Here is a 19,397-nt window from a genome sequence, read left to right on the forward strand (position 1 = left end):
ATATTAATCAAGAACGTAATAAAGAAAATAGTTTCTTCGATAATTAATTCTTATTTGGAAACTAATTTTTCTATCGTCAACTTGATAAAATCTCGCTAATTTTAAGTTTGTAAAAGAACATCTCCATTTCTTTATCACCACTCCGTCAATTTTCTTCAAGTTAAATATTAATCAAGAAGGTAATAAAGAAAATAGTTTTCACAGGTTAAGAACGATACTTCGTTGAAAAGCGATTTTGAAGAAACGATAAACGTCCGAACGAATGGTCGACGAAACGAATAGACCACGCGACGAAATCTTGTAATTTGGTTGATTGGTCGTTGAACCAGCGAATAATTAAGGAAAATTAACAACAACCAGGTCCCTAATAGTCACGATGATGTTTGTAACGACCAGAGACGAGGAGAGATTCGTATCGGCGCACGAAAGTTGCATAATTCCCTCGGCAGTCACGAGAAACACCGATCTAATCGTGTTTCGAGATGACCGTCTGACTAAAATTCTAGTTTTACTTAACGACACGTCGCGCGTCTCGACTGTACTATGCGGCGTTGATTTCCTTCGAGAATCGAGTCCCTGTCGCGGCACCGTAAAACCACTGGTCGAGGTAATTAATAACGAATTTATCCCGGTGATAAGGTGGTCTGGAGTACGACGCCTCGTAAGCGTATCTCGTTGATTTGACTGACCGGCAATAAAGCACCATTAACACTGTCCAACATTTTTCACGGAGTGCAAAGTGCTAAATTATAAAGTCACCGTGGAGAACCAGATCAAATGCGATATTTCTTGCCCTCGTGATCTCCCGCTCTTCTCTTTTCCTCGCTAAACTAGTTCTTTTCTATAAAGAAGCCACACGTCGATATACAAAGTCTCATTGGGCAATTTATTCATCATATTGTACAAAGATAAATGGTTAGCTATTGGAAGGAAGATTGGTCCGTTTAGTTATAGCTACACTGTCAATGTTTAGATATTTACGGAGAATTTAAAGATGCTCAGATTGGAAAAATATCTAACATGTATTTCGAATATATCGAAAATAAATATGTGGTATTTCTTCATGTTGTAATATCTATAGAGTGAGCAAAAATCACCTACAACCTAATTATAGCGCGTTAAACATATTTTCTGTCACATAAATATAAAAATACTCCATACGAGCTTTTATTACTAGTTGAAATTATACTATTGGAACACGTCAGCTTTCTATCTTGCAATTTTTATAAATTTAACCACTGTCAATGATCAATTTAATCAAGAACCATAGACGTTTTACGGATATTTATACAGTGGAATATTCTTAACGATTTATTCTAGAGTCTCGCTAGGCATCTTCTCGCTATCAACGTAACTAATTTCCGATTTCTCTGTAAACCGACATTGACGAGGTTTCCGTTTGAATATTAAGTGCACGCGTGGGCGCAGAAAGAACACATAGAGTGGTGTTCCAACCTGTGATATCAAGCGGCACGACCGGTGCAATAACAGTGATTAAGCTTTATCGTGACCGTTTCAACGGACTATTTATCTGTCGGCCGCGAAATTACGCGCTGTAAAGACATAATAGGAACGTGATCCAATATTGTCGTTCGTCCACGGTGGGTGCTCGGGCAGTTGAAACTGGCCACGCAAAAACTACCGGTTATTAATCGGGAATTTAGCACTTTTATGTGTTCCGCCGACCGTACGACTTCATTCACCGAATAGATCGCAATGACAACGCGACAAACGTTTTTGATTCCACTTCCCTCTTTCTATATCCTGTTTCAATGCCCTCACATTTAATATTCAACGTTTGATAATTATTAAGATAGAAGTCGATCAGTTTTCTGCAGCTCTGGTCATTTCGAAACCAATATTCACCTAATCGAATAAATTTCTATCAACCGAATTCGCTTGTCTATATGCGAATTCCTCTTATTAGAACAAACAATCATAAGTAGGAGAAAGCAATCGATATACTCCAGTTATGCAATTTATCGTCCAACAAATCCAAACAAATAAATTCCACTGAGTAAATTTTCTTCATAAACAAGCTTATCTACTAAAAACAAAAAAAAAAAAAAACTCAAAGACTAACGCGAATCACTTTCAAATAGAGAGCTGGAATCAGAGTAGCTGCACGCGAAAGTGCGTGTGCCGATGGTAAGAAAAATTGATCCGTGAGAAATTCGTGGCATTCCCATTAGTCGTTTTCTAACGTTGCACTGCAGCCGACTATTAAAATACAATAGGGTAGCAAGGCGACGGATTCGCGCCGGTTGTGTTATGCCTTTGATTTTTTTCTAACACAATACCTATCGAGCTGCGGACAGCAATAATTTTCACCGAGCACGCATCCATGGTATATACGCGGTAGCTCCTTGTGCAAAAAGGGACAAGCACGACGAAAGGACGCAACGCGGCAGCAACCGCCACACGTTTGGAAAACAGAAAACCGATCTAATAGGGTGCGATTATTTACCGATGGTTTGCATAAGAATACGACAACTGAATGACCTATAGGAAATTGTTGTTACGCATACAAAAGCCGAGAGAAATAGTTGGTTGCATATCGCGGTTGATTTATGGGGCAGAGAGCAGCTTATTTCTCCGAGTGCTTAACAATTGTTTCCTGACAATGAGCGTATATCAGATATGAGTGACACGAAGAAACGTTTTCTACCATTCATCAAGCTGGCACTCGGTCGGTGAGTAAAGTAATTACACGTTTTCCTGTGTCGTTTGAAAGGGTCATCCATCTGCTCGAAACCGGGGAAACAATTCCACCAAGACGTCCAATCGCGACAAAATAAATCTCTAATTAGCCCGTTTGGTAGAAGGAAGTTCGATTTCGTACGCGAAACGCTGAGCTCGTTTCAACGCTAGGGGAACGCCTGCTAAAAGGCTCGTTGAATATTCAGGAATAGAAGTTGATCGAGCGAAGATGCTCGAATGAAATGGTAATTTTTACGTGAAATCATACGTCTTGTTGTGCTAATTAAACGTACATCTTAATTAAGTCGGCATACAGTCAGATATAGACAGTGGCTTGTTCTTTGTGTTACACCATGAGACTGTGTTGAATTTTAATGTTTTTTTTCTATGTTTCGAGGTTCGATGAATTATTAATATCTCAATTAAAATCGGCGCTCTTCTATCTCGATCGTGAATCAGATTCAAGGAACGAATATTATTCATTCTAGCAGTATCGTCACGAAAACATTTTTGCCAGGTACTTTGGAATAATTAGTTAACCGTCGAAGTTAGAAAAAGATAATCTAAATAAAATTGTCGAAATCGTGACAGAGCAATATCCCACAATAATCGAACCCTTATATAACGACGATTTCTTTCACACCAAGGAATATAATTCTTTTATAGCGTTCGAATCTCACGAGTTGATGAACTTTGGACCATTATACTGTTCTAATGAGAAATTCCGTTATACCGGAGCGATCGCTGACAACGAACGCTTATCCATTAGTCGTTTAATCATTTGCGCTCCTCCACGAAAATCGCTCGAACGTCAAACACAACATAGTAAATTCTGCACGAAATAAATTCAACGGGAATCACGAGCAAGCACAGGAAATACCATTGATTATACTATTAACTGACCTTTTCTTATTTAACCGCCACGATGAAAATTTATCTGCAAACCGGCTAAACCGATCGACGTTATACCTCATCGTATCGATTCGCAAAGATGTTACGTAAAAGCAGCAACGTGAGACTATTTTAACTTCCATAAGTTAAAAATTGCCCCTGAGAATTCATTGTAGCGGCTAGTTAACGAACCCACTGTATCGGTACTTGACATTTTTACACGCTGTAAACCGAATACTAATAGCTTCCCCTCTGTTATCTACCATCTACACAGACGTTAATGACTGTCGTTAGAAAAGACTCCGTTCTCCTAGCACGGTTCTCGCTTTGAGGAACGATCGTAACAGAGAACAGAACTCACCAGAGGAAGGTCGATCCGAGTATCTGGTGCAGTAGACCCAGGCAGGCCACGGTAACTGCTTTCCAGGATCGGTTACAGGTGGTACAGGCGTGTTCGAGGCAGGATTCCCGGTCGCTACACCGCCACCGGACGAGGTATTGGTCGTCGAGCTTGTTTCTGAGCTGCTCTTCTCCGTGGTTTCGGTAGTCGACTCTAGAAAGTCCTTGGTCAAGTCAATGGGCCTCGAGCTGACCTTCTTCGGCCGAGACTTCTTCAATGATATGGGATCGGTGATCCTCCTACCGAAGTCCGCCTTGAGTATGTTGTCTATACTGAACTTCAAGCCAGCCTGATGCTGCAGATTGTTGTTGTTATTATGGTTATTATGATGGTTACTGTTATTGATGCCATTATTCTGAACTCCATTGGCGCCATGCATCGTCCTTCCGTTTTCCTCTCTCGCCCCAGGTGAGGAAGGGCTGCCAGGTTCTCTTTGAAGAATCTTGCTGACCGAAAGTCGATGCTGGTGAACCGAGTTTGCCGGAACGTGTTGTATCTGGGACGTCTGATGAAGGTGAACGTGGCTGTTCGCGTGATGCAAATGCTGGCCAGGATGAGGCATTAGCGAGGCGGTTTCTCGAGGATCTCTGCAAGCTGTTGGATGGAGAACAGGAGTGGTCGCTTGCAACCCGGTAACTGTCATGGCCGACGGTGGTGACAACGACAGTCTGGTCACTAAAGGAACGCTGATCGGAGTCCGGTGAAGCCTTTCCACGGTCGGGTAAACGATCTCGTGACTCAGACTATGCTGAACTCGAGTAGGATAGTCGGGAATCTCGGTTTCCCTCGATGAATATCGTGGTAGCAAGTGTGCAGGATGATTGGATTGATACCTGGGCACTATGACCTCTTGAATCGCTTCGGGCCGACCCGGGGACGAGGCAGTGGCTGAAGACGAAGCCGGTGACCTGACCGAGGATGCCGTGGGCGATGACGGTGGCTGACTGTACGCCGGTGGACTCGGTGCTGAGATGTGATTACCGGTTCGTTGATAGAACGCATCGTTACAGCTCGTTGAACTAGAAGGCGATGGTGTCGCCGATGTCCTCGTGTTCTCCTCGTCGCGAAAGTCACCGCGACTGCTCGCCGATTCTTGCTCGTACCTGACCGAGCTACAACCACGGATTCCAACGACGCTTGTGGGCGTCGGTTCGCTACCGACGCTCAACACTTCGCTGGTGTCGCTTTCGCAATCGCTGTCAGGGTTATTGCCGTCACTTCCTCGTATCTGATCCCGTTTCTCGGACTCGTCGGGCTCCAGCCTGGCCGCTAGATAATTCTGCCTGATCTCATGGAGATCGTTCGAATCTAAACCGGTGGATGATTCCGGTGGTGTGTTCGACATGTTTCCCTTTCTTTTTCCTTTTTATTTCTTTTTCTTCTTAACAAGATTTCTTTCGTGTTCTACCGAGTTGATCGGTGCGAAAATATTAAATCTTGTTTTAAGTCTTTGACTCTTCCATGACGACTGCTAAACACTCGTCTTCGCTTTGTCCCTCGATCTACTTGACAATTTGGATTTCAGATCGTTACCTAACGGATTCCATCCGCTGCAAGTTGCCTGGAGGGATCATTGTCTTCGTACAGGGCACCTGTCCGATCATTGGCCACCTGTAAATCGTTAACCACCAATCCCTGATATCCTACTCGCATAGTGTCTCAGAATTCTATCATAGAATACACACTTCACGACGCAAACTTCGAAATACTCGCGCACGCTTCAGTTATTTCCCGAGCACAAAGTACTCTTCCCTCAGTTTCTTTGCCGACGGACACTGTTCAAGCCAGTTCATGACGGATTGCCACCACGAGGTTAGCGTTTATCTCTCATCTTCCCCCGATAACCTATCCTCCGGGCGTAATACACTAAGAACCAGTCCACCCGAGCCACCAGCTCATTACTTTAACGGACAGTCCAACCGACAACGAACCGTATCGTCCTCATCGATGCTTCTCGTCATCACTAACTTTTCGTACCTCGAGCTCAAAATCTTCCCGATACGTCCATAATCCATTGCACTCTCACTTTCGCGTTCACCCTTGTACCGGGTGGTTCTTTTAACCTAAATTAAGCGTACAGGGGAGTCGTGCCCACCGTGACGATAAACTAAACCGTGTGAACGCGCACGATACGCGCACTACCAGTCGACGAGCAGGAAACCGAGGCGAAAACACAGGCCAACGGTTCGGACGAAGCAAGCAGATCGGAAGGAGAGACGAAGAGACGCGATGCTCCGGATGATCGGTGGAAACGTGGCGAGTTGGTTATACGGCGCTGGTAGAGACGCGGGTTTCAACGGAACCGTTGTGCGACGCTGTGGATCCAGGCCAGGCTGGTTGTCCAGTTGGTTGCCGCGAAGCGTCTGCGGCGAGGAAGCGGCGGGAGGGTCGACGATGGGCGTTTCTGGGCGTCGATTCCACGACCGCTACGCCCCTGAGTTGACCTTTTCAGGGGTGAAGACCCTGTCTAGGGGCGCGACCATTCGACATCTGCCGGCTGCTGCGAGAACTCCGCACAGTGTAACGCCCAGCTTTCCACCACTCCATAAAAGCAACTGCTGATAGGCAACTGAGAACTTGGTTTCCCCTCTTCAAGCTGGCTTCTCCCTCTTCCTTTCGTTCGAACACCTTTCCCGACGGACTCCGTTCCTCTCTCAACATCGAACCTCCGCTGCATCGTGTCCCCACTTACCAACTCGCAGTCGCAAACCTCCCGTCTCTCTGGTCTCTCTTCGTGTTTATCCGTAGGTATCCTGTCTTTCTCTCTTCGTTAAGTAATTCTTACCTCTTTCTTCTACCTGGACGAAACGTTCTCCGTTTTACTTCTTCGGCTCCTTTATCCGCTCGTCCGGTGATCCAGTACGCTGCCCCTGTTCGCTTGTCCTTTTTAGTCGGACGGTGTTCATCTTCTTCCTGCTCGTGGTCGATTTATCCCCTCCAGACATTATCGCGTTTGGCTTTCCAGATTGTCGTCGTCTCTCCTCGCCTCTCTTCCCAGTTTTAACCCTTCTCGTTTTATCTCGCTCCACCACCGTCCTCTCCTCTGTCTTCAGCACGTTCTGCCTGTTCTTTCTGATTCCTCTATCTGCTCTTAGATGATCCGGCTCTTAGCTCCTACCACGTTTAAGCTTCTCTTACCCCCGGGGGTTCCTTCTCCTCCTGCTCGTATATTTTTTTCCTCCGCTCCAACACTCGCCGCTTTCCTCGCACAGTCTCCGAGAACCGAGAGTTCGTCTTCGCCAATTCGATCCGTTGCTCCCTTCTTTCTCTTTTCTATTGATCGTCTCGTGTTTTCTTGTTATTGCTACGAGCTCTCGTTGACCGATCCTGCAAACTTCTAGGTCTTCGTCTGTTCCTTCTTCGAAGAATAGAAACGAAACGTTCTTTCGTGGTTACGATCGTTTCTCGGCTACTGGATAAATCAATCGCGGCAGAACCGCGGCAACGATCCTATGATCGCCGCTATTACGGTAATACACCGTTGTAACCATTCGAAACATTGTACAGACCTATCTATCCAATTTCATCTTTAGCGGCGAGTTATAGGGGAACGAGCCTAATGTCTCGAACGGATCTCGCGTGCATTATTAAGCGACTCCGCATCGGCGCAACATTTTTCTTCTTTCTTCTTCTGTATTTTCGAGCAATGCCTCATCACTCTCATACATATTCAATCGAATGGAATCGAGAAACGATGTAGGCGAATTCCACAGTTGAACCCGTTTGAGTAACAAAGTAGTCGGCTGTTGTGTGATTAAATTGGAATTACAGGAAACATATCCTTCCATTTTTTTTTTTTTTTGCTTCTTGTTTTAGGATATTCTAAGCAGTCTAACGCGTCTCTTGATACATTTAGGTACGCGAAGAAATGCTATATTACAATCATTGAATCTTGTGTACTCATTGTTAAATGATTATTAATCTTTAACAGTCGCTTTTAACATCACTAGGGGCGCATGTAAATAATTTCGTTTTCATTTTTATTGTAATTATTCAAAGAAACCGGAAATACCTACATTATGTCACACAGTTGTTTAAAGTAATCGTCTCACTATCTTCTTATGAGTAAAGTATTCCAAAAAAGAAGATTTTTGAAGAAATACAGCTGTGACAAAATGGGGGAAGAGGATTAAGCCGGTTTTCATGTTTCTCCGTACCTATAAAATCTTGGACAATTTCCATACTTTTCCATAATGTCGCGAGCGAAATTTATGTCCCGTACAAGTTTAACATGAGCAGATGTGGCCCGCTGAAATTAACAGATAAAGTAGAAATACTTATGGGGGGTTAATGAGAGAAAAATCGAAACGGAATACAAATGGTGAGTGCAGACGTGGAAGACGTGGAGGGGAAAAAGAGCCAGAGATGCAGACGCGTCCAGCTTTGCAGAGAAACGGACGTTAGCTCCGCGAATATCGATTCACCCCGCGCCGGTTTTTCCTCCGCGATGGAGAACGGTGGCGTGCATGCGCGCCGTGAATCACGTATTCATTTTTCGTCGGGTTCGTGAGGAGCTTGGGTGCGCGTCAACGTGCTCTCGGGGCGATCGTTAAGCCTCATTATGGGCCGATCTTTCAGCGGATAGGAGGCAGCGAAAGAAAAAGAAAAAAAAAAAAAAAAGAAAAATGTCAGCTCGTAAATCGTCGGTTAGGTGAAGTTTAAGTGCGTCAACATCGATCCGTGACACGTAACTTCCTTCGCGAGTTTTACCAGCGATTTCCACAAGCCGTACCCTTTCTACCTGTTTCGTGATCGACTGATTGCTTCTTGAGAAGATTAGAGAGAGTACGGCTTGTGTGAGAAGATTATCTGAGAGAAACGGTAGCGGAGAGAAACGGAAATCGATGAAGATCCAATAATGCAGATAAAGATAATGTTTATACGGTAGAAGTATCGAAGTTTTTAAAACAGCGCGTTTAAAGATTTCGGGTTTCCTCGATCATTAAATATATGCAAGCGTTTTTGATGTTATGCTGATGCTGTTTCCAATTGATAGAGATGATCAGATATATGATAAAATTAATCAATTGTATTATATAAATTGAAAAGTAAGGAAAATTGTCATAAACTTCCTTCAAAGTATGTTGGTACATAATATTTGTTTATGGAATCTTTCTGTGAGAAATAGGCTGGTGAATATAACATGCAGGTGCGTTTATGAATTAATACATGGCATGAACGAGAATTTAAAAATTTCACTATGACCAGTTCAAGTAGATGAATTCCGCAGACCTAAGCACTAGATTCAAATAGAATCAAACATACTATAAACTCTTATTAATCATGTCATATTTACCACGTCAGATAAATTTACCTAAAATTCTCTAACGAGAATTGATTGTAAAATAAACGTAAATAAAAAAATAAAAAGTAGATGAATGATCGTGAATATGGATTATGATAATTAGCCACAAAAGTTTTCGTACAGTCTATAGGAAAGCAAATTTCATTAAAATTAAAACGACTACTGTTTCCTATTTTAACCATTAAGATGGCTATTTTTTTCTATGTTAATAAATAAATGTGTCATTTGAAAAACATCGTTTTGTTTATATGTAAAGACTTTTGTGGGGGACTGCATGCAAATGCTTTATTTTTTCTTAATTTTTTCTTTGACTGCCACAGCGAAATCACATGTTTCGTCCAGGACACAGTGTTTTAACACAGTGCAAAATTAGTTAGATGCAAAATTTGTTTTCATTTTTTTTTTTTAATTGTTCAATGGGGCACTTTTTATTTCAAAGTATCTTCTATTTATCGGTTATATTCAAAGTGCCCTAACTGTCAATTTTCATCCAATTTTTGCAATTGTAAGTTCAAGCACTCCGGTCACCAATGACCAACGTGACAGTCAAAGTGTTAATGTTTAATGAAATTATAAACTCATCGTCGCATGGAGGTCGCGTTCCCATTCGATTATTTAAGAAATCGCTTATTAAGATTGTCTCTCTCTCTCTCTCTCTCTCTCTCTCTCTCTCTCTCTCACGTGCCTTTTTTCCTTTCTGCCCACGTTCAGAAAAGTAAAATTTATTACCGTGTAATTCCGGATTCATGACGCGCCTTTTCCACGAGAGAACGCGGAAACCTATGCTAATCCGACCGAATCCAACTGGGATAGTATCTGTCCGACGTGTTCGCGAAGGTGCGTGCAAAACCTTTTACGGCTTCCTCCGGTGGAAATTGTCATTTATGGAAATTAAAGAGTGGGAGTGACTTGGATTGGAACGCTCAGAAAATCTATCCACGATGTTTGCGCGACCAACGAATTGACTGATATCGATGGAAATATTCTGTGTGCAGAATAAATCGAAGTAATGGCGGTAGATTAAAAAATTAATCGACCACATTTTCGGAAAACATGTTAATTTTGTAACTTTAAAATGCTGAAGATCTGCTTTATCTGCTGTTAAAATATTCTGATATTGAAATTGACTTTTCTTCAAAATCTTTGTACTTAACTTTGTACTTGAATAATCAAACCGATAGATCACGAGACACTATCAGATTTTAATATCGTGTTGTAATAAATAATTATGTGCAAAAGACATGCTCATTAACCCCTTGCACTCGGAATTTTATTTCAATTTCGTTAGCAGCAGCTCCCAACGCTTTTAAATGTTTTATTTGAAATTTACTTTCACTAGAAAATAAGACAATTTAAATAAATAAAGGAAGGAAGAAATTAAATACCAGTTTTATTTATACTATTCTTGTATTTTGTAATTTTTAAGCGTATGATATATCTTGAAACAATTTCCATAATGCAATCCTGCTTTTCCTTCGCACGTTTCACAAAAAGATATCGAGTGGGACTCGACAAAGGAGCTCCTGAGATGGAAACTGATGTCGAAAATTATATCCGTATATATTGTTACGTTCTATTTCGTTGCCGACGAGAAGGTAGCGTTAACTGACGTTTAATGCAACTGGCAATAAGCTCTAACTAACCTGCTATGTGCTGGAATACTGGCACGGGAGAGGATTAAAGTTGTTCGAAAATAAATTAACAATATTTATTCAAATCTTACTCGATTTCGATATTGACAATTGACTGACGGATATAAAATTCTTCGGTTGATAAAATGATGATTCTTCGATAGACAAAATGATAACTAAGTCTTCGATAGACAAAATGATAACTGACTCTTCGATAAACAAAATGATAACTATTCGATTACGCAAAGGGTTAATGTTGATAAAGCATCCAATGCCTCGTGAAAAAAGGGAAATGAAAAATTCAAAGTGACGATGTCCCATTCCATTGGTCAGAGATTAAACAGTTAAAGTTCTTGGACCGGTTTAAAAATCTTCGATCAAGTGTACCCAAATTCGTTAGGAAGGATTCCCTCTATAAATTTTGTTAACACGTGTTACTTCACATTTTCCTGTGTTAACGAGCGTCCACGTAATTTGTTAGTATTCCCAAAGAATCTACTTACTATTAGGCGCAGCAGATGAGTGGAAGACGAATTCCGATTCGTAGGCAGCTTCTCCCATTTACCGAGTCGACGCAGTTGGCCAGACAGCTGACCCGTAGATTTTAATTGTACGCCGCATCCGGATGAATGCCAGACAACTAGACGGGAGGGAGTGTGGGTATTTGTTCGTTTAGAGGATTATATGTTTGTTTTCCCGGCTAATTTGCGGTAATGGTATTTGAAGGCAACGAGTGGATTAGTTCGTGATGTAATGAGAGGCTGCATTCGATACGTATTATACGTTATTATCGGTGATAAATAATTTGAATTCGAAATTTGATTTTGTTAGGATCGATTGTAAATAGGATAGTTTAATTTTTATATATTTAAAGATTGATTTTTATAAATTCATTGAGTGGTTAATTAAATTGTTATTTAAAGGTTATTTTGAATTAAAAAATTTATTTTGTAATATATCATATATTAATATATATATATATATATTTAAATAAACTTATTAGTTAATAAATAAACAATTATCGTAATCAATAGTAATTTCCATCTTTTTAAACTTTAAAAAGAAATGTCTATTTAAAATAGAATAATTATTATTATACGTTATTATCAACGATAAATAATTTGAATTCGAAAATTGATTTTGTAAGGATCGATTGTAAATAGGATAGCTTAATTTTTATATATTTAGAGATTGATTATTATAAATTCATTGATTGGTTAATTAAATTGTTATTTAAAGATTATTTTTAATTAATAAATTGATTTTGTAATATATCATATATTAATATATATATATTTAAATAAACTTATTAGTTAATAAATAAACAATTATTCTAATCAATAGTAATTTCCATTTTTTTTAAACTTTAAAAAGAAAATGTCTATTTAAAGTAGAATGCAGAAAAAGTTTATTTAAATAATTGTTATAGCACCTTAAAGTTTATTTTTTTTTAAACCACTTTTTTTTTTTAAACCCGCCAAAATTTTTAATTTCACATTTTTTTCCTACCGTTATTTAGTTTACCCAGAAGAAAAATATATAACAATTTAGTCCTTTTTTGGTTTTCTGTTTCAGTCAAGAATTACGAAGTGAATCTTTCACACCGATTGAAAACTGCAGTCCATGAAATAGGCTTAGAAATCTATTATAATTTTCTTTTTTTTACTTTAAACAAAATTCTTTTGTATTCGTTAAATATATATAAAACCATAGCTCAAAATTCAATAACTTCATTTCTTTCTTTCCCTTCTAAAAAAATCACAAATAAACGCTATTTTAGAACATTCTAATTCAGCACACCCCCTTAAAAATTAAATAAAATAAATTATTCTAGTTTCTACTCAATTATTTATAAAATACATCGAATACCTACTATTTAAACAACTTTCATTACCCATTTCGTGATGCTTTATTTTCTAACACACTTACGAGAGATTTTACGTACATTTCGCATAATTATTCATCACATTCTACCTTCCCATTCCTGAACGAGGGAACCGAGGATAACGAGTGCCGACGAAGATCGGAACAAAAGAAAGCGGGAACAAAAGACAAGAGAAACTTCAGGCTGTGCTAGAAAAATGGAGAAGAACCAATAGAGCGGCGTTTCTTGTCGTTAAATCGACGAGAGGCCGCTTATCAAACGCAAATTGCCACCTTCTTTTCCATGCTAATGCCGCATGGGTTGCTCGATATACTCAAGGAATCGATACTCGAGTGAACGAGAAACCGAGGGCCGGTCTTACCGCTATCGCCTTGGCCAATTATTCTTAAAAACGATAGCATCTTAATGAGGAAAAAATCAACCGCGTAATCGCGAAAATGATAGCGTCGGGTGGACGTTGAAGGCGCAACATGTGTCTGTAATGTCTAGTTTCGTGGAAAGTTGTGGTTACGACGCGTCTATTGGAAATGTTAATTCCGTCAGACGGAAGGGACGTTTTCTTCGTTGTCGAAATTGGCCACCCGTATCGATGACTGAAACGGGAGTGGCCGTTGTACGAAAATTGTAACTTATAACAAATTCGTGGTCCACTGATTTCTCGGTGTAATTACGTGCCAACGGATCGATATTACAGTTTCATACGGATTTCGACGATAATAAGTTGTAATAGGAACGTCCACGGTGAAAAATGTGTCCCCGTGAATTAGCTATCTGCGTGAACGCGTTCATGTTCCGGCTGTTTGTTTCAACTATATTAGTATTCACTGTCGCATGGTTTGATTTGCAATTTGTCGACAGGTTCTATTAGTCGATGATCGGTGATTGATATCGGTGGACTTTTGAATTACGGCGAAATATTGGTATGTGTCATGGTGGTCGTTAAAAGTATATGTTTCTGCTGAAAGAGCCTTAAGATTTCAAATAAAATATAATTGAATAGAATATGTAAATTGATGGTTAGAATATAGATAAGTGAGTTTAGAATGCAAACTAAGCAATTAGGGATTTTAATTAAATAAACTGGAAATGTCAAGAAAGAAATTAGAAATGTAAACGAATAAATTGGGAATATAGATAAAAACCTCGAATGTAAATAAACGAATCTAACGAAAGAATATAATGGAATAGTCAAATATAAAGAAAAGAAACATGAAAGTATCTGATATTAAGGGGGTATCCTGAATTAGAATGTTCTAAAACAGCGTTTTTTGTGATTTTTTTAGAAGGGGAAGAAAGAAATGAAGTTATCGAATTTTGAGCTATGGTTTTATATATATTTAACGAATACAAAAGAATTTTTTTTAAAGTAAAAAAAAGAAAATTATAATAGATTTCTAAGCCTATTTCATGGGCTGCAGTTTTCAATCGGTGTGAAAAATTCACCTCGTAATTCTTGACTGAAACAAAAAACCAAAAAAGGACTAAATTATTATATATTTTTCTTCTGGGTAAACTAAATAACGGCAGAAAAAAATGTGAAATTAAAAATTTTGGCGGGTTTAAAAAAAAATGTGTTTAAAAAAAAATAAACTTTAAGGTGCTATAACAATTATTTAAATAAACTTTCTTCTGCCGCTGTTTAGTTCACCCAGAAGAAAAATATATAATAATTTAATCCTTTTTTTAGTTTTTTGTTTCAGTCAAGAATTACGAGGTGGATCTTTTCCGCTGATTGAAAACTGCAGCAACAAGACGCCCATGAAATAGAAATCTGCTTAGAAATCTGTTATAATTATCTTTTTCTCTAAAAAAAAATTTTTTTGTATTCGTTAAATATATATAAAACCATAGCTCAAAATTCAATAACTTCATTTCTTTCTTTCCCCTCTAAAAAAAATCACAAAAAGACGCTGTTTTAGAGCATTCTAATTCACGATACCCCCTTAAAGCGGTTATAGATTATAGACTTCTTTTTTTATAATTTTACAATTCTACGTCAGACAAGGTAATCGAATAATTTGTAACTTGCAAATTTCCATTTGTTCCATTCGAACAGCGTTCCAATTTTCTAACACAATCTCCTAGTATCTACTAATATATAGTATACAGTACCAAGTGTAATTTATGACAAGTCAAATTTTATCAATAAAGTTAATTCAATTGAGTGAAAGAGAGGTGCCAAGTCTCTATATCATTTACCATTTTACCATTTCTCAATCGAAACGTTTTTACTCGATCACGAATGCGTTGATCGTATTTTTCTCGCAGGACTTTTTCATTATCCTGCTCCTGGTAATCATGCGAAATCACGCGAGGGTCCTTGAGTTATATCCGCAGATACGTCACGAAGAGAATCGGCGAGGAGCATCCATCAGATTTTATCTGCCGACCAGCCTCGAATACTCTCTTTCTCTCTCTCTCTTTCTCTCCTGAACCGGTAATCTCGCTTATACATAGATCATAGCGGGAACCAGTCGAACATGTTTGATGAAATGATTTAATCAAAGGTAAACGCGAGCACGGAAAAATTCCGTTCCCGAGGATTGACGAAAATCAGCGATGCCATATTTCGCTCGTTATCTACGGTTGCCGAGTATTTGCACAGGTAAATGTATATTACACTCGCACGAGGCGCGTTTTATCGATTGAATATCGAGTAAAATAACGTATAAATGTGTTGTTCAGCAAACATAATCGTTTTTGAACGATGTCTCGGCGTTTTGGAGCGGAGGAAAGTTTGGCTCGTTGGAAAGCTTTAAAGTTGAATTTATTTAGATGCAATGGTACATGTTTTAAAAGCTGACAATTCCTTTTAGACTGTAAATGTTTATGAAAATTCATATTTTTATAAATATGGTTAAAGCATTTAAACGGAAGGAAATTAATAATTTAGTTTGAATTAATTTTAACTTAATTAATTTTAAGAGAATGTTAATATAACAATATTATAGCAAATAAGTATTTTACTTTAAATATTTTACACAATATTTTATAAATATGGTTAAAGAATTTAAACGGAAGGAAATTAATAGTTTAGTTTTAATTAATTTTAATTTAATTAATTTTAACGGAATATTAATATAACAATAGCAAATAAGTATTTTACTTTAAATATTTTACACAATATTTTATAAATATGGTTAAAGAATTTAAACGGAGAGAATATTATAACAAGTATTTTACTTTGAATATTTTATACAATTTTCCATGCTATATGCATTTTGCACATTTCTGCATAATTAAAAGTGTTATAATTATTATATCCAAGCGTTTGTTAGATATTATTACTTAGTAAGAAACAATTATGTTTTACAACAGTAAACGCGAATAAAGACAAAAGTACGTAATCCTTAATGCTAGGATATTTAATACTTGAAACACAGATGATAAGATATCTGAAATTAAAGTAACTTTATTAATAGAAAATAAAGATGATATAAAGTAGTTAAGTAAAAAGTTTCAAATAGAATGTATATAAATCTCAGAAAAATTAACAGATAGTAGTTTTATCCAAGTTATCTTACAGTATATCGTCCCATAAATCTCGAAAGTGTTCAATAATTTCGTAATTATCCAGAGAAGTAATCGAGCTTCTACAATTACTCGTTCTTTCCTGGCGATTTGCTCTTGAACTTGTTGCAAACCGAGTCGATGGATTGCGGTGCATTATTTTACGAACGTCTCTTTACCTACTCGGCACTCGGTATCATTGCGTATCGAGTATCTCTTGGGCCGGTGAACCCCGTTGTGTGTGTACACTTAATAAAGTAGAGGTGTGGAGTTCCGCGATAGCGGCTCGCGGAAGTTATGTCCGACCGGAATCGCTGTTAGGTCTGTGCGCGGCAACGTTTGCTGAATTATCGCCGACCGAAGGCTGCATATAATACCACAACGCACTCAGTTTCCCGATTCCACGACTACCTGCGATTGCCACCGCGATTATTTTCCATTCTGATCGAATTGAACAAGTTTTAATTTTTTTAAGTATATATGAACCATAATTATGGACGATTGAATCGAGTAAAATTTAAATATAGTTATTTAGCTCAGTTAGATTCACTCACAACTACATTGTGTCGGATTTGGATGTATTGTTGATGTACTACTTCATTTGAAGTATTAATTTCAATAAAATGTATTTAAACATGAATCAAATATATTGGAAAATCTGTCTGTCTCAGGTATAATCTTCTTTATTTTCAAAATTGCTAAAGTGATATCAAATTAGGATATTTGATACTTGAATAGTTCCAGAGATTAATAGAATTGGATAAACGTATAAAAACATAACTATAATGTAGTGTCGTGGATAGATTACCAAAGAAATATTAGCTTAACTACAAACAATGTTGCAAGATATCCTAAGTGCTGACAGGTCAAAAGGGTCTGGGGAAACTTCAATGTACCAAGCAGCCCCTCACTGTGTCGTTGATCCTTCAGTCGAATAGTTACGCGCAAGAAAACATAACTAACTATTGTAGAAGAAGAATAAATAACTATTGTAGTACGTGATCATGCTTAAAGGGATACTTAGGGAAAAAGGACGAATTAATCGGCAGTCGTTAACTAAGAATCGAGTTGTAGGAGTTGCAAGTTGGAAGTCGAGTTGTGAAGAGTTGCGAGTTGAGTCGAGAAATAGTTGTCGAGTTGTTATCAGTTGTAAACTATTAGTTGTAAGTTGTGAATTTAGTTGTCTTAGTTATATCACGTTATTTATTTAGTTCACGTTAAATAATCATCGTTTCCTGTTTAACCCTTAACGTGTGCCTCTCAAGCTGAAGATGTGCGACGCTCTGCTCCAAATGTACTTTTTGGTTCGTTATCGGTAATTGTTTACAAACAAAAAATAATACAATAAAGCAATAAATAATTGGTTTGCATCCAAATGAATGTTTTAAAAAATTCCACACATTACTCAATTATAATTAATATAAATATTGTAATCAAAGTTATATTACTTCTGAGATGAATACAGATTATTTTGAATGACTTTAATATTATTATTTACACGTCATTATAGCATTTAAAATGTGACACTTAATAAGAATAAGAATAAGTTGCATAATTAAAAGTCGCAGGTGTTAAAGGTTAATTCATTCTAAATAGATCCATCTATCAATAAACTTATCGGGATAGAAATCATTGGAAACCCTAATTACTAATATTTCTGAATAAATAAATCCTATAATAATATTAGTACAAATACTTTATATTTGAATGCAGTTTCAGTTTCCAAATTTTTGTAGCTTCATCTTTTTAAAGAATAAAGTATATATTATAAGTAAGTGTCTAGATTTTCGATTCTAGAAATTATTTCTAGAACAATGTTCAGCCTGTGAATATATTAGTATATACATTGTTAAAAAATTAGGAATAGTTTATATTACTTTGAAATCTTTCATTCAAAGTCTGTAGATTAATATAAAAACCAAATTTAAATTAACTCTGCAGCCAAATCTTTTCTGAATGTTATAAGTATAATTTGATACAGAAACGAGAGATATTCTTCCGGTTTTATCAAAGACACCCTATTTTCATGGATCCTAGCCAACGAAGCTACCTCGTCGTTTCCACATCGCATGATAACTCGATTAAACCCGATAACCGAGTATTTATTATCCTCGGAGATTTCATTTTGATAAAATCCTCTGGCACCCTCTTTCGCCGCTGCTGCGCCCTCGTGCAACGATGCGTTTCTCCGACCGGAAGTTGCACGTCCAGAAGTACACGCTTGAATTCGCGGCGAGATACCGCATTGGATTGAAATATTGAACCATTCCTAGGAATGCATTTTCATGATATTCCTCACTCTCATCCCTGCAGCTCGTAAAAAAAATTTCTAACGTAACTTTGAAATTTATAATGTGCACGTTGTTGATAAAAATTTTCTCGGCTACGTTTCACTCTATAACCTGCAAGCTTGTTAATGCTGAAAATATTTTATACCTTTCATTATATGTATCTATATATCTGTGTAATAAATAATATTAGTTTGCTAACCATTTGACACTAGTAGACTCTCAGCCTCTGTAAATGCGAAGATGAAACATATTATTATCAAAATTATAAGCGACATATTGTGTATGTTTCGTGCCACATTTGTATACATATACCTTTCTAATATGTCTGTGCGAATTAAGAGCTATATGTTTTGCATTTATGGGGGAATTTGTATAATTTCTTTTACTTCTTACGTTGCTTCCTCCAAATCGCCATAAGGAAAAAAGATTATTTTTTATATTCCATATATCAGAGTAAACTTCCACTTAGTTTTTCTAGAGAAGCAGTTCCTCTTTGCATTTCATGCCATATGTATTCCAAAACGCATCAAACAAAAATTCTTCCGGCACCGCCACCTTCGTGTAAGGAAACTTCATTTCATAACGAAGCACCATAGTCCATAAAACGAATCATATTGAGAATTGCTTTTGAATAACGTCTTCGACCATCTTATACACGAGCCCTTTGACTTAATCGGTGCTCCAATTAATAAACGACATTTGCGTCGGTAGGATGATAAAACTGCGCGCGAAACGGTGGCTGGCGATGCGATATTTCGCGTCGCGATCTTTCTTCCAGATGCAT

At 37.8% G+C, this 19,397-nt stretch overlaps 1 protein-coding gene across 2 annotated transcripts in view; it reads right to left on the reverse strand.

The window, feature by feature from the left end:
* The window catches only part of LOC132910332 (segmentation polarity homeobox protein engrailed-like), a 105,366-nt gene extending 98,995 nt beyond the window's left edge, over window positions 1-6,371 (reverse strand). The window contains exon 1 of one of the 2 annotated variants that reach the window (XM_060965964.1): window positions 3,953-6,371. In XM_060965964.1, coding sequence (XP_060821947.1) covers window positions 3,953-5,336 — 1,384 coding nt within the window. In that variant the 5' untranslated portion in view covers window positions 5,337-6,371. The remainder of the gene's footprint in view (window positions 1-3,952) is intronic. The other variant, XM_060965965.1, reaches the window with a different exon arrangement.
* Between the last annotated feature and the right edge of the window lie 13,026 nt (window positions 6,372-19,397).

This window comes from Bombus pascuorum, chromosome 9, assembly GCF_905332965.1.
Source record: "Bombus pascuorum chromosome 9, iyBomPasc1.1, whole genome shotgun sequence".
Taxonomy (NCBI): Eukaryota; Metazoa; Arthropoda; class Insecta; order Hymenoptera; family Apidae; genus Bombus; species Bombus pascuorum.